Source organism: Conger conger, chromosome 13 (assembly GCF_963514075.1).
Source record: "Conger conger chromosome 13, fConCon1.1, whole genome shotgun sequence".
Taxonomy (NCBI): domain Eukaryota; kingdom Metazoa; phylum Chordata; class Actinopteri; order Anguilliformes; family Congridae; genus Conger; species Conger conger.
In genome coordinates, this window is record NC_083772.1 from 22,244,548 (window position 1) to 22,257,793 (window position 13,246).

The window sequence follows — 13,246 nt, forward strand, 5'->3', positions numbered from 1 at the left end:
AACAAAGCAGTCTTTTAACAAGTGTAACCCTGTTGAAATTTATTCATAAGAATATAAAGGAATAAATAAGTTCATAGTTTAATAAATAGCATTTAAGGTTAAAAATGTTAAGATTCGTTGACCAGCAATGAAGTTATAATTTTGCTCATTGAGAACAATGAATATTGTGAAATGTTCATAGTTTACTGAACACAGCATTTAAAAGGGGTTAAAAATGTGAAAATGCTTTAAATAGGCCTGTAAGAATAAGGAAGAAAGGAGTTTTATGGATTTGTTTTATTTCTGGAACTTTTGTGAATGAGCCAATCAAATTTGAGGTCAGAGGACAAGGAAGTGAGTAGAATGGAAAAACGTGAGTTGAGAGAGAGCGACGAACAAGGAAGACGTGTGAAGTGTGTTGTCTGCTGTAAAGTGAAACACAAACTGTTTTGTTAATGTCAACACCATTTTTAGTGAAAGAGTTCGACCAGGACTCTTACAGAAACTTTAATGGTGATATCTCTGTCAGTTTTGAGTGAACTGCTCGGCACAAGAAGACAGAAAGAAGTTTAGTCTAGCTGCTGATTTAGTGGCTAGTGCTTTTGTATGTACTTTGCTAACAAGCTAGCGACCAGCGAACTCGACTAGTAAAGCCTGTGTGGAACAACGACGACGTTGCCGAATGGTGGACTTTGCCGAGATCGTCAGCTGCGTGAGTTCTCTTCAGCCCTGTGAAAATTCTCTTCATCCCCGTGCTTCTTCTCATCATCTCTCCTCCTGCCGCCTTTGAACCTGTGCGTGAGGCTACATTCCATTGAGTAAAGGTACCGTTCTTTTGTTTTTGCCTGCGAGGTGAAGCAGCCAGTTTGTTTTAGGCTACAACGTACACAAGCTACATTCAGGCCTGCATCATTTGAACTGGGTATTATATATTTCAAGCTAGGTTATTTTATTGCCGGTTATTTTATTTCTTGTGGCCCATAGGTTTTGCTGTTCATTTGAATGCATTTGACATTTGATATTTGAAAAAGAGTTGAACACAGTTCTATTTTCTCAGTAAATATTTTATACTTTTTCATAAAACAGTTGTGGGTTAATGACTACTCTTGATATTTTAAGTTAATTAAGACAAGTAGTAGTTTTGTTTAAGCTAATAAGAGTGTTTAAAGAGTAAAAGTGTTTATTTAGAAGGAAAGTAATTTTTCCAAAAATTCCGAAGACATTTTAGTTAATGGTAACATGTAAGAAGTCATGCTTAAACACTGATTTAAAGGGAAAAGAGCATTTAATTTAAAAATTGAGTAGTCATACACACATTAGGTTAATACTAATAAGTTAATAAGTGAAACCCCAAGCTATATATATTTTAAAGAACACAAGTTAGCCACCTCTCACATTTGTCAAACACGCTAGAGAGGCGCTACACAAGATTAAACCTCAAAACTGGGAATCTGTTTCAGACTGATTACTGATAGCAGAATTCGAAGGTAAATTTGTTATTGGGGAAGTGACGATTAAGAAATGTGTGAGAGAATTTCCTAATCCAGCAATTTTAACTACTGATACCCTCGTTTACAGTTTGGCACTCCAAATACAGAACACCAGTGGCATGAACATGTATACCTCACATGCAGAATATATTTATTTTGATTCAATTTGTTATCAAAGATATACATTCCACGCTGGAGATTAAAAAGGCCAAAGCTGGATATCATGGGGCAGCAGCATGCCTTGGCCGAGGTCCAATTTCAGAGGCCAACTATACCAGAGCCCATCATAATGCCAGGTCAAGGTAAGCCTATTCATGTTGCTTAACACAGTCCAATGTCGTGTGTTGTGTTTTCATTACAGATGGTGAGCTGGCACAGTGATGTTGGGGGTGCTTCTCAAACAATTCGCCAGACATTTTTTATTTTTATGAAAAGGTTTAATTTTTTCTATTAAACACCTGTGTGCACCAATACATTTGTATGTAATTTATATTGGGCCTGCAGAACAGCAAGTAAACCACAGTGCAACGAGCAATGGCGAATGAAATGTCCAATGTGCTATACTGATTGAAGCACTACTCCAGGGTGTTTTTTTGGGGGCAAATTAAATTAACCTGTGTCGACTCTTATCAACCTCATGAATTAAAGTGAATTAATGACTATGGCACATTAGAGAGGTGTGTGTATGCTGACATTTTTATGAAAGCTACCTGGTAGTGTATGTTTGAAATAAGGAAATAAGAACATCCCAGTTAATGACTTGTGGGGTGTATGAGCTTCCACTTGACTGGGAAAGGTTTGTAAAACTTTAAAAAAATAAAGTGTGGGGAGACTATGGGCACAAGGTACAAACGTGGAAGAGAAATGAACTTGGCAAAGGTGCATCTGCATGGCCGGAACGACCGGTACTTTTACAGCAGCTGTGTGGTTTCAGTCGTAGCCCTCCGGCGGATTTATGCAGGCACCGAAAGCGCATCTTCCACCGGCAAATTGTGTGTTCAGTGATGTTGCGGGTTGCAGGTGTGAGCAATGTTAGCCCTGTTCAGCCTGGGTCATGGGATTGGCGACTGGGGTGCGGAGATGGGTTAAGAGGGGGGTAGAGCTAAAAAATCTTCAACCACTGCTGAATTGGCCCATGCAAAGCAGTCGTGGGTGCTGCTTGGCCACTTTGGCACCTCATCTACAATTTTCTCTCTGTGGTCTACCACCACCTGGACATTGATAACTGAAAGCCCTTTGCAAGAAATGAAGGCCTAGGACTCGAGGGATGGCAATGATCACATGGAAGCCTTGGTGTACCTCCAGGATTTCGTGTCTCGTGGAAGGCAGATGGATGTGCTCTATTGCGTGACGTAGTAGGATGTTGGTGATGGGATGAATGCACCGTCACACAGAGGTCTTTCTCAGCCCATACCCATCTACAGCTACCTCCATAAAGCTCCCTACCACAAAAACACAGAGCCGCCAGCAGCTGGATTTCAGGGCTGAGGGGGTGACTACGGCGAGTTGGTCTGGAAAGAGCCGGGCCATAGTTTGGCCTTACTCATCACCCTAATATCTCCTATATATTGACTCCCACCCATTTAGCCCCTAATTGTTTGCCAGCTGATATCATTTTGGGAAATATAATTTAAAAGGCAATTAGGCTTCATGTTCAGTAAACTCCCTGGGAAAGCTTACTCAAGGGTGCTGGAAAGGAGGCTCCGACCAACGGTCGAACCTCGGATTCAGGAGGAGCAATGTGGCTTCCGTCCTGGTCGTGGAACAGTGGACCAGCTCTTTACCTTGGCAGGGTTGCTGGCGGGGTCATGGGAGTTTGCCCATCCAGTCCACATGTGCTTTGTGGACTTGGAGAAGGCTTTCGACCGTGTCCCCCGGGGAACCCTGTGGGGTGTACTGCGGGAGTATGGGGTACCGGGGCCGTTGTTACGAGCCATCCGGTCCCTCTATAACCAAAGTGAGAGCTGTGTCGGCATTCTCGGCACAAAGTCAAGCATGTTTCCTGTGGGTGTTGGACTCTGCCAAGGTTGCCCCTGGTCTATTGTAACAAGTTTTACGGCTGGAAGCCTGAGTAAACCCTGGGACAAAAGAGCTTCTCAAGAAAACATATGCCTGAGTCTTCCCCCACAGGCTCCTGCCCGTATGGGTGCGGAGACTGTGGGGGTTAATGGTGTATGCTCCTGGGGTTAAATTACTTTACAGCCACATATTTTCACAGTACCAGAGGAAGCCAGCAAGCTGACCAGCGCCCTGAGTGACAATGCCAGATTTTAATCATTTCCGTCTAACAGTGCTACGTACAAACCTGGAATGGAGAGAAAGCCGTAAACACCCGAATAGTGGGGCACGCAGACAAGGGAGTGACTGGGCTAGTAAACATTCAGACTCCGACATCACAGGGGAAGACGAGTGCAAAGACTAATGAATATAAACAGACCACCAGACATGAAATATGAAAAATAATAAATTACAAGAATAGTGATAATAAACAATGATAAACTAACAGACAGAACACAGGAACATAATTGTCTAAGTATTAGTATTAATATTGACACAGTATTAATAGCATGACCAAGCTTAATATGATATTGTATCCTGGTGCAATACCACACAGGCATGAACGCATTGGTAGGAGCTGTAATGACACACATTGGTGTGTATTTTTACCTGGCTGTGTTATTATAAAAGACTCCAACATAGACGTCTCTTTCAGTCATTCAGATGTGCTGTATGACAGCAGAACTGCAAGAACTCCTTTGCTGAAGCTATCAAAACCTTTTCAGAGGAAAAAGGTAAATAACTAAGCCTGTGTCAGAGCTGTAGCGTATGTGTTCTGCATATTTTTAATACAGTCTGGTACAACTGCCTGTATTAAATCCATAATAAGAATGGTAATGAGATATAATTATTATAATGATAAAAATAATAAGATAGTATACATGTATAAAAGTATAATAAACAAATAGGATTATTATTGTACTGTACATACTTTATTATTACTATTATTTTTCTAATAATCATTCACACATTTATTACATTTAATAATAACTTTTGTTCTCAAATTGTATCCTGTACAATATAATGTAATTGAATACAAATCAAATTAGAGTATCTTTTGAGGATAAGGACAACCACCATGTGTGTGACATATAGGCCTAGATATGTGGACAACAATTCCAAACCTTCCTTGAAACAGTTTCCAAATGTACAGAATCTCATGGCACACTCTCAAAAGCAAGTGATGAACTGGTGTTGATGTGGTGTGTTAACAGTAGGCCTAAATGATATTTTGGGGTGAGTATTAATTAAGCAAAACACATTTGAATTACATTGAATTTTATCCTTTGTGAATGGAAAATGTTCATTTAAGTTTCTGAAATTCAGTTAAATTTTTTTAAAGATTTAATGCAGCACACCTGCGTTCACCTCAACACACCAGTTGGGAAATGTTGGATATCAAAAGGATACTTCAGTTATGCCGAGGAAATTTTTATTTAAAAGATGTATAATTCCATTCTTCAGTTAATTCATTAAAAGCTGGTTTTACACAATTCTGCACACTTTTAAACATGTATTATACTTTATTATAATTATGTGCCAATAAATGTAGGCTACTGGGTTAATTTGTGTCTGTTAAGTATTGCCCCTTTTCTTCACATAAGATTTAAATGACATACCCAAAATAAAATAGTTACTATTCTTGAACCCTCTTGACTACAGGCATAATCCTGGAATAACCATTTGGGGAATGTTTTCCAAGAGTCAGAATTACTCCATATATTACTGAAACAAAGTTACAGAAGTTTTTTTTCCTCACCTGAAAGATTTCAGGTTTTTGAGAGGATACAGATTATTGTAGCTGTGGCTTGTGCGCTTAGAAACACAGTGGAGCCAAGTCACAACACTGGATAAATCCCAAATCTCAATATCACCAAAAATTGAGCATTCTGCATTGTGTTTTCTAATGTATGTCTAGGCAGTTTTCCAAAATGACATTTGGAGACTCAAATTACACAAAGGACACAAATTACATTGGGATGTGTAAAATGCTGCATTTTGCTTTCTAAACTATACAACACTTTTTATCCTGAAAAGAAGTGTTTGCCCTTCCCCCCGCCTGTCGCCTTGCCCTACCTCTCTGTCCCAAACTGCCTCTCCTTGTAGCTATCCTCAGATAGCAACAGGTTAAGAAGATCATGAAAAATAAGTACAATAATCACAATAACATCTGGTATACTAATATATTCATTCCATAATTTCACATGCTATTTATTATTCAAAAGCAGGCTCCTTATTTATAAGCATACTGAATATTTTTGAGAATGTATTTAGATGCTCAGCGATTTAAAATGGGGCCACGTCACTGAAAATATCTTTCTCAGAAATATTCACTCAGACAAGAAATTCCTTGGAACTCCTCCAAAGGAAGTCCTCTATTTAGATGTAGGCATCACAAAAAAAAAAAGATTGTGGTAATACGTCAACCTTTGACATAAAATCTCAAGAATCGTTTTTGCCGAAGTGCAACAGATGTGAGTATTGAAGGCGAAAAAATGCTGTGTTTTATGCAAGCTTACAAATTATCCACCGTTGTAAACATAATGTCATTAGGGAAAATGCTTTTTAGTCGTCACTTCAATAACGTGCCGGTAGATGGTTTTTTAATGAGCTGAAGTTATACAGAATTCTTACACATGGATGGGTGTATCACATTCTCTGCAATGAAATGACAAATACTGTTCAGAGAAGGTTCTACTTGGGCTCATCGTGTTCGAGAGAGCCTATACAAAACAAGGCTATGTACAAGGGCTTTTGTCAAAGTATACAACGGCGAAACGAACAACAATGATAATTCATTAAGTAAACAGTGGCAAAATGTTATTTGACTTCAGGTATTATCAGTAGAATGTAAATATTGCTGTAAAATGTGTTCATAAGCCCTCACATTCTTATCCACAGCGCTGCCTCTACATCCAGGTGATCATGGAAAATGTATCAGCAGTGACATCCTTCATATTGACAGCATACACTGAACTGGAAGATCATAAATATTTATACTTCACATGTTTTCTCCTGGTTTACATTCTTATATTATTGGCCAATTCAGTTCTGATCATGGTCATTTTCATTGACAGAACTCTACATGAACCCATGTATTTGTTTGTTTGTAATTTAGCCATGAATGAACTTTATGGCAGCACATCTTTATTGCCATCAATTCTTGGTCATTTATTATCTCGTAATTATGAAATATCACTTACATTTTGTCTATTGCAGATCTTTTGCATTCACCTATATGGTTCAGTTGAATTTACCATTTTAGCATTGATGAGCTATGACCGGTATGTTGCCATTTGTCGTCCACTACACTATCACCTCCTCATGTCTCCTAGAAAAGTAGGTATACTCATTTCAATGTGCTGGATTTATCCTTGTATTGTTTTTGGGCTGTATTTCATGCTCACTGTACAGCTTACATTTTGTGGTAGGATCATAGAAAAGGTGTATTGTATTAACTTTGCATTAATCAAACTGTCTTGCTTTGAATCTCCAATTCAGAGCATAGTTGGTTTTTTTGTAACCATTTTGATGATTATTCCATTGCTTCTGGTGATACTATTTTCCTATGCACAAATACTGAGAATCTGCATATTTTCTTCGAAGGACTCTCAGACCAAAGCTCTTCAGACATGCAGCCCTCATATCCTGGCTGTGATTAGCTATGCAGTGGCAGCGTTTTTTGAGGTTGCTCAAAGTAGGCTTCGCATGAGTCACATTCCTCATAAAGCTCGCATATTCTTTTCCATTTATGCTTTGATAGTTACCCCAATATTTAATCCTGTAGTTTATGGAATTTGCCTTCACAACATAAGAGGTCAGATTTACAAACTGTTTAGTGGTAAAAGAATACACTAATGTCCAGGAAAGGTGATAGTTTTTTGTCTCTGTAATTTATATTTTCTTTTAAATCCGTTATCACCAAGTTATCAAAACAGTGAAAGAGACCTAACTAAGGTAGCAAAAAGCAATGATTTTAAGAAACACTAAATTGCTCACAGCATTGCTGGAGTCTACCGTACATTGGGAGAAAGGTTTTTCAAGTGGCAAGTATTTACACAGCAATTATAAATGTACCAAGAAAATGTAATTAAATTAAAGATGATAATTCAGAGGAAGCTAAATTATGAGACATTCCCTGGATGGTAGATACTTTTTAAAGCACAGGCCATCAGACCCATTATTTGATATCTCATCCTCTTTCATTTGTGACACTGTCTGCTTTTAATTAATTACTTTATGACCTGTGGTGTTAGCCAGGCTCAAAGTTTCATTTCCCCATTATACTTTGTTTTTCAAAATAAAATATTTTTGACACCTGGTTGTGTGACACTGCACCGGTTTATTGCTTTATGGCCTCAGTTAGAACCTGTGTGGGTCTGTTGTGGAGCTGTCGTGGAGTCAACATTGAATAGTATCCCTTCATCCCTGTCCCTACGTAACCACTAGATGGCACAATCAGCAGTTCTGTAATACAAGCACCTAAAGAAATAGACTTTCATTCAGATGCATTTGTATTCTTTTAAATTGGGGCATTGATCTCTTCAGTCTCAGATAAACAAAGCAGTATTTTAACAAGATTAAACCCCAAAACTGGGAATCTGTTTCAGACTGATTACTGATAGCAGAATTTGAAGGTAAATTTGTTTTTGGGGAAGTGACGATTAAGAAATGTGTTGAGAGAATTTCCTAATCCAGCAATTTTAACTACTGATACCCTCGTTTACAGTTTGGCACTCCAAATACAGAACACCAGTGGCATGAACATGTATACTTCACATGCAGAATATATTTATTTTGATTCAATTTGTTATCAAAGATATACATTCCACGCTGGAGATTAAAAAGGCCAAAGCTGGATATCATGGGGCAGCAGCATGCCTTGGCCGAGGTCCAATTTCAGAGGCCAACTATATTAGTGCCCATCATAATGCCTTATGCATCAAAGTAAGCCTATTCATGTTGGTTAACACAGTCCAATGTCGTGTGTTGGGTTGTGTGCGTTGTGTTTTCATTACAGATGCTGAGCTGGCACAGTGATGTTGGGGGTGCTTCTCAAACAGGCAGACATTTTTTATTTTCATGAAAAGGTTTAATTTTTTCTATTAAACACCTGTGTGCACCAAGACATTTGTATGTAATTTATATTGGGCCTGCAGAACAGCAAGTAAACCACAGTGCAACGAGCAATGGCGAATGAAATGTCCAATGTGCTATACTGATTGAAGCACTACTCCAGGGTGTTTTTTTGGGGGCAAATATATTAGACTTAACCTAAATTAACCTGCAGAGTGTCGACTCTTATCAACCTCATGAATTAATGACTATGGCACATTAGAGAGGTGTGTGTATTCTGACATTTTTATGAAAGCTACCTGGTAGTGTATGTTTGAAATATAAGTTCAGTAAGGAAATAAGAACATCCCAGTTAATGACTTGTGGGGTGTATGAGCTTCCAATTGACTGGGAAAGGTTAATAAAAATTTTTTAAAAATCAAGTGTGGGGAGACTATGGGCACAAGGTACAAACGTGGAAGAGAAATGAACTTGGCAAAGGTGCATCTACATGGCCGTAACGACTGGTACTGTGTGGTTTCCGTCATAGCCCTCCGGTGGTTTTATGCAGGCACCAAAAGCGCATCTTCCACTGGCAAATTGTGTGTTCAATGATGTTGCAGGTGCCGGTGTGAGCGATTTAATAGCCCTGTTCAGCCTGGGGCCGCACGGATGGTGCAGTGGGTAGCACTGCCGCCTCACAGCAAGGGGGTCCTGGGTTCGAATCCCCGTCGGCCAGGGCCTCTCTGTGCGGAGTTTGCATGTTCTCCCCGTGTCTGCGTGGGTTTCCTCCGGGTACTCCGGTTTCCTCCCACAGTCCAAAGACATGCACGTTAGGCTGATTGGAGAGTCTAAATTGCCCGTAGGTATGAGTGTGTGAGTGAATGGTGTGTGTGCCCTGTGATAGACTGGCGACCTGTCCAGGGTGTATTCCTGCCTTTCGCCCAATGTATGCTGGGATAGGCTCCAGCCCCCCTGCGACCCTGATCAGGATAAGCGGGTTCAGATAATGGATGGATGGATGGATGGATGTTCAGCCTGGGTCATGGGATTGGCGATTGGGGTGAGGAGATAGGTTAGGAGGTGGGGTAGACGTTGTCTCCGAAAAAAAATCCCTTGTTCGGCATCTTCATCCACCGCTGAATTGGCCCACGCAAAGCAGTCGTGGGTGCTGCCTGGCCACTTTGGCACCTCATCTACATCTGGACCGCAACTATAAGAGCGGTCCAGACTAACCTTACGAAAGTACGACATACAGAAGGTATACTTGGCCAAGAACGTTTTGGGAAACATGCTGAAATGTTAAGGCACAGCTTAAGGTGCAACTTACAAAAGACGTAGCGTTAAAAAAGGCTTTGGGAAACGCAGCCCTAGTCTATATAAAAGGTTAGTAAATCCATTGGTATCATCAGCAAAATCCGTACTTTTGTAAACCAATCATGCTTTTTGATTTTGTATTATAGTTTAATTTACCCTTATATATCATATTGTAACATTGTCTGGGCCAGTACGTATGCCACATACCTTCACAAGACTCGTATACTTCAGAAGAAATGTCAGGATAGTCACATCCCCAATTTAACACCTTCCACCCCTCTATTCAAAGAACTCAAGTTACACTCTATAACATGAATAACAAACCTGTATTTGAATGTCTACTGTCATGTCTCTCCCACAAAGTCTACCAATATGTTTTATGTTATGTTAACTGACATTCATTCACATATGACAAGGCAGTAAAATATTTTAAATCTCCCCCATTACAACAACTTGTTGTCAGAGGTCCCTCTCTGTGGAACACACTTAATTATTTTGTTGCATCTTCCCCTTCAAACACAGATAATAGTCCCCGTTGTTAGCTCTAGAAGGATTATAGTAGTTCAAACATGTTCTTCTCAACTTGCAATCATTTTGTAATTTATTCGTTTTTCTTTTCTCTTTTTTTTTGTGTGCATGAGATTAAAATAAAAATGAACCTTATAGTGTAGTTCTGTAAGGGCATGGGGACAGAGGACCAGACACAACCGAAAAGGGAATCTTCAAGTTACCACCAGAACATGTGATAGCCACTAATATAGTCGTGGGTTCTACCCAATATAATCTAGGGCAGGGGTCGGCAACCCTGGTCCTGGAGAGCCGCAGGGTGTGCTGGCTTTCGTTGTTACATGGCATTAATTGATCAATGAAAGCCATTGATTACACAGTTAACTCACCTCAACTGGTTTCTTGGGTCTGAATTGGTTGCTAATTTTAAGGTGGAGACGAAAGCCAGCACACCCTGTGGCTCTCCAGGACCAGGGTTGCCGACCCCTGATCTAGGGGAACCACCAGAGGAGAAAGGGGAAAACCGGACAGAAAATTCCCCGGCAAATCGCTAACTAAAATAGTACCAAAAACCTGGTACAAGAGTCTATTTTGACTGAATAGATGAAATAAAATAATCAAGAAAACCTGATGCAGTTACCTGAATACAGGGTAATACACCTTTAATTCTCTAATGAAAGGCTAGCCTTGATGGTGCCCTCTACCTGGCTCAGTGTCTGACACACAATGTAACACTCAAGCACAGAGTGGAGGGGCAATGAGTCTTAAATAGGGTAGAGCCCGCCTACCAATAACAGATAATTGGTTAGTAATTAGACTGCACCTGGAAACCCTGACAAGTTCTGGGGCCTCATTTACAAAACTGCGTAGGATTCACGTCAAAAGGTTGCGTAAGCATGAAACCCAGGACGTGCGTACGCAAAAAAATATTCTGATTTATAAAACAGTGCATACGCACGTCCCACGCCAGTTTTTCTTTACAAATGTGGCGCAACTTTGCCAGCTTCCTGTCCCGCCCACAGTTGCCTATAAATAGGCAGTGGAACACCCCTAATGAAAATGCATTTCATGAAGACGACAATGGCAAATGCTGAAAAGAAGGCCAAGAAAAGGGATTTCAGCCATTTGATTGCCTCTGAAAAGCTACAGGTGTGGGGATTATCCTGATTGATTGTAAATGACGAACAGTTCTGCACAACGAATGTGATGATGACGATGATAATAATAATAATAATACACGTTATTTGTCTAGCACCATTGAAAACACAGCTACAAAATTAAGAGATTAAACAAACAAAAATCCATAACAATAAACACATTATAAAACATAATATATGAATATGATAACAATATATGAAACTATGCACTCGTATCTGCCCGACTGACGCATTGTAAACGGCATCAGTGCAGCGCAATTTGTCCGACTGTTCACCATATTATTTATGAGAATACATTTAATAACATGAAGTATTGTTTAACAATTCATCTACATATTTGAGGGATTATTTTTCAACAACATCTCCGTTTCTATTTATCATCCTAAATCATATTTTTTGGGCACTCCAGGGAGCATCAATCAAACAGCTGTTTGTTTATTCGTTGTAAGAGAGGCTTTTATCTGTTTTTGCAAATTAACTCTTCATATATGATACGTGAGAGGTAATATTTCATTACATTACATGGCATTTAGCAGACGCTCTTATCCAGAGCGACGTACAACAAAGTGCAAATTAAACACAAGAACAAGTGCAAAGAGGACCTGAGAGGACAGTATAGTTCCTAGTGAGTCCTAGTGTAAACATGCAGAAAATCAGAACCCTTTAAGAGTCAACAACAATCAATTTCGATTTATTTTACACAGTGGTATCTGTTGTGTATCATTTTCGACTTCTCTCGTCGCCAAATGTTGTGTTGCACTTAGGAAGGGAGAGAACCCGTATAGCGAGATTCAACAATACAACACTTTAATAAGTATAACAGGGACGAAGCACGTCCTTACAGCAGCCATACCCAGCCACAACTCCCGGCAAATCTTTATACCTTTTTAAATCCTGTTTCACTTCCCGTTTTCCTGGTCTTACGTCACGAGCATTAAAGGCACAGGACACAACAGTATCAATTTCACACCATTTCTAGCATTTCATCCCATTGCCATCGGAGTCGCAGTTTCTCATTTCTCCAGTTAATGTGCGTACGCATGGGTCAGAGTTTCCGTGGAGGACCGCACATTTTCCCGTCACGTTCGTTTTTTATAAATGCCAAAGTTTGCTTAGAAAGTGGCGTACGCATTCTTTTGTGCCTACGCAACGTTTATAAATGAGGCCCCTGGACTAAATTGAGTTTCTGTCTGGGGAATCTCCATTCAACATTGAACTTAATCTAGGACCCGGCTTTATGCAACTTTCATAGAAATGTAAATGTAAAGTTCACAGAAATATATAGGAGACGTTTGTTCCCCAATTCCCTTACAGATTTGCAACTGTGGACTAGATGAATCAGATTTCCACTGCAATTCCCACAGTAGGAGTATATATTATCAATATCATAATATTTAGATTGAATTACTTGGCTATACAGTATGTTGTAAGGGAGCAAGGTCGGAGGACCAAACATGACCAAGTTGGGTTCTAAAGGTTACCCACAAGACGTGAGATAACCACGCATATTTTCTGGGGACATCCCTACAGACAAGGCCCATGACAGGACATCCATGACAGATCTGTAAAAATACATAAACCATTAAAAAAGCATATATTTAATCTCAACTATGTCAGTGTTTTTTAATGTTATCAGTTTTTATTAACATATTAAATTCACTTATTTGCTTTGATTGCTCAAAA

General features: G+C 39.6%; 1 protein-coding gene across 2 annotated transcripts; it reads left to right on the top strand.

Moving 5' to 3' along the window:
* Window positions 1-371: 371 nt before the first annotated feature.
* LOC133108528 (olfactory receptor 1M1-like) lies at window positions 372-7,847 on the top strand. Of its 2 annotated transcripts, none has more exons than XM_061218105.1 (3): window positions 372-803; window positions 1,648-1,771; window positions 6,429-7,847. In XM_061218105.1, the coding sequence occupies exon 3, from the start codon at window positions 6,453-6,455 to the stop codon at window positions 7,383-7,385; it is 933 nt and encodes a 310-aa protein (XP_061074089.1). In that variant the 5' UTR covers window positions 372-803; window positions 1,648-1,771; window positions 6,429-6,452; the 3' UTR covers window positions 7,386-7,847. The 2 variants fall into 2 exon arrangements, with proteins under 2 accessions (XP_061074089.1, XP_061074090.1); XM_061218106.1 differs by having other exon boundaries at window positions 372-773.
* The last annotated feature ends 5,399 nt before the right edge of the window (window positions 7,848-13,246 follow it).

Bases quoted from the DNA above. Each gene is read 5' to 3' on its own strand.
- LOC133108528 (XM_061218105.1), top strand. From the start codon at position 6,453: ATGGAAAATGTATCAGCAGTGACATCCTTCATATTGACAGCATACACT.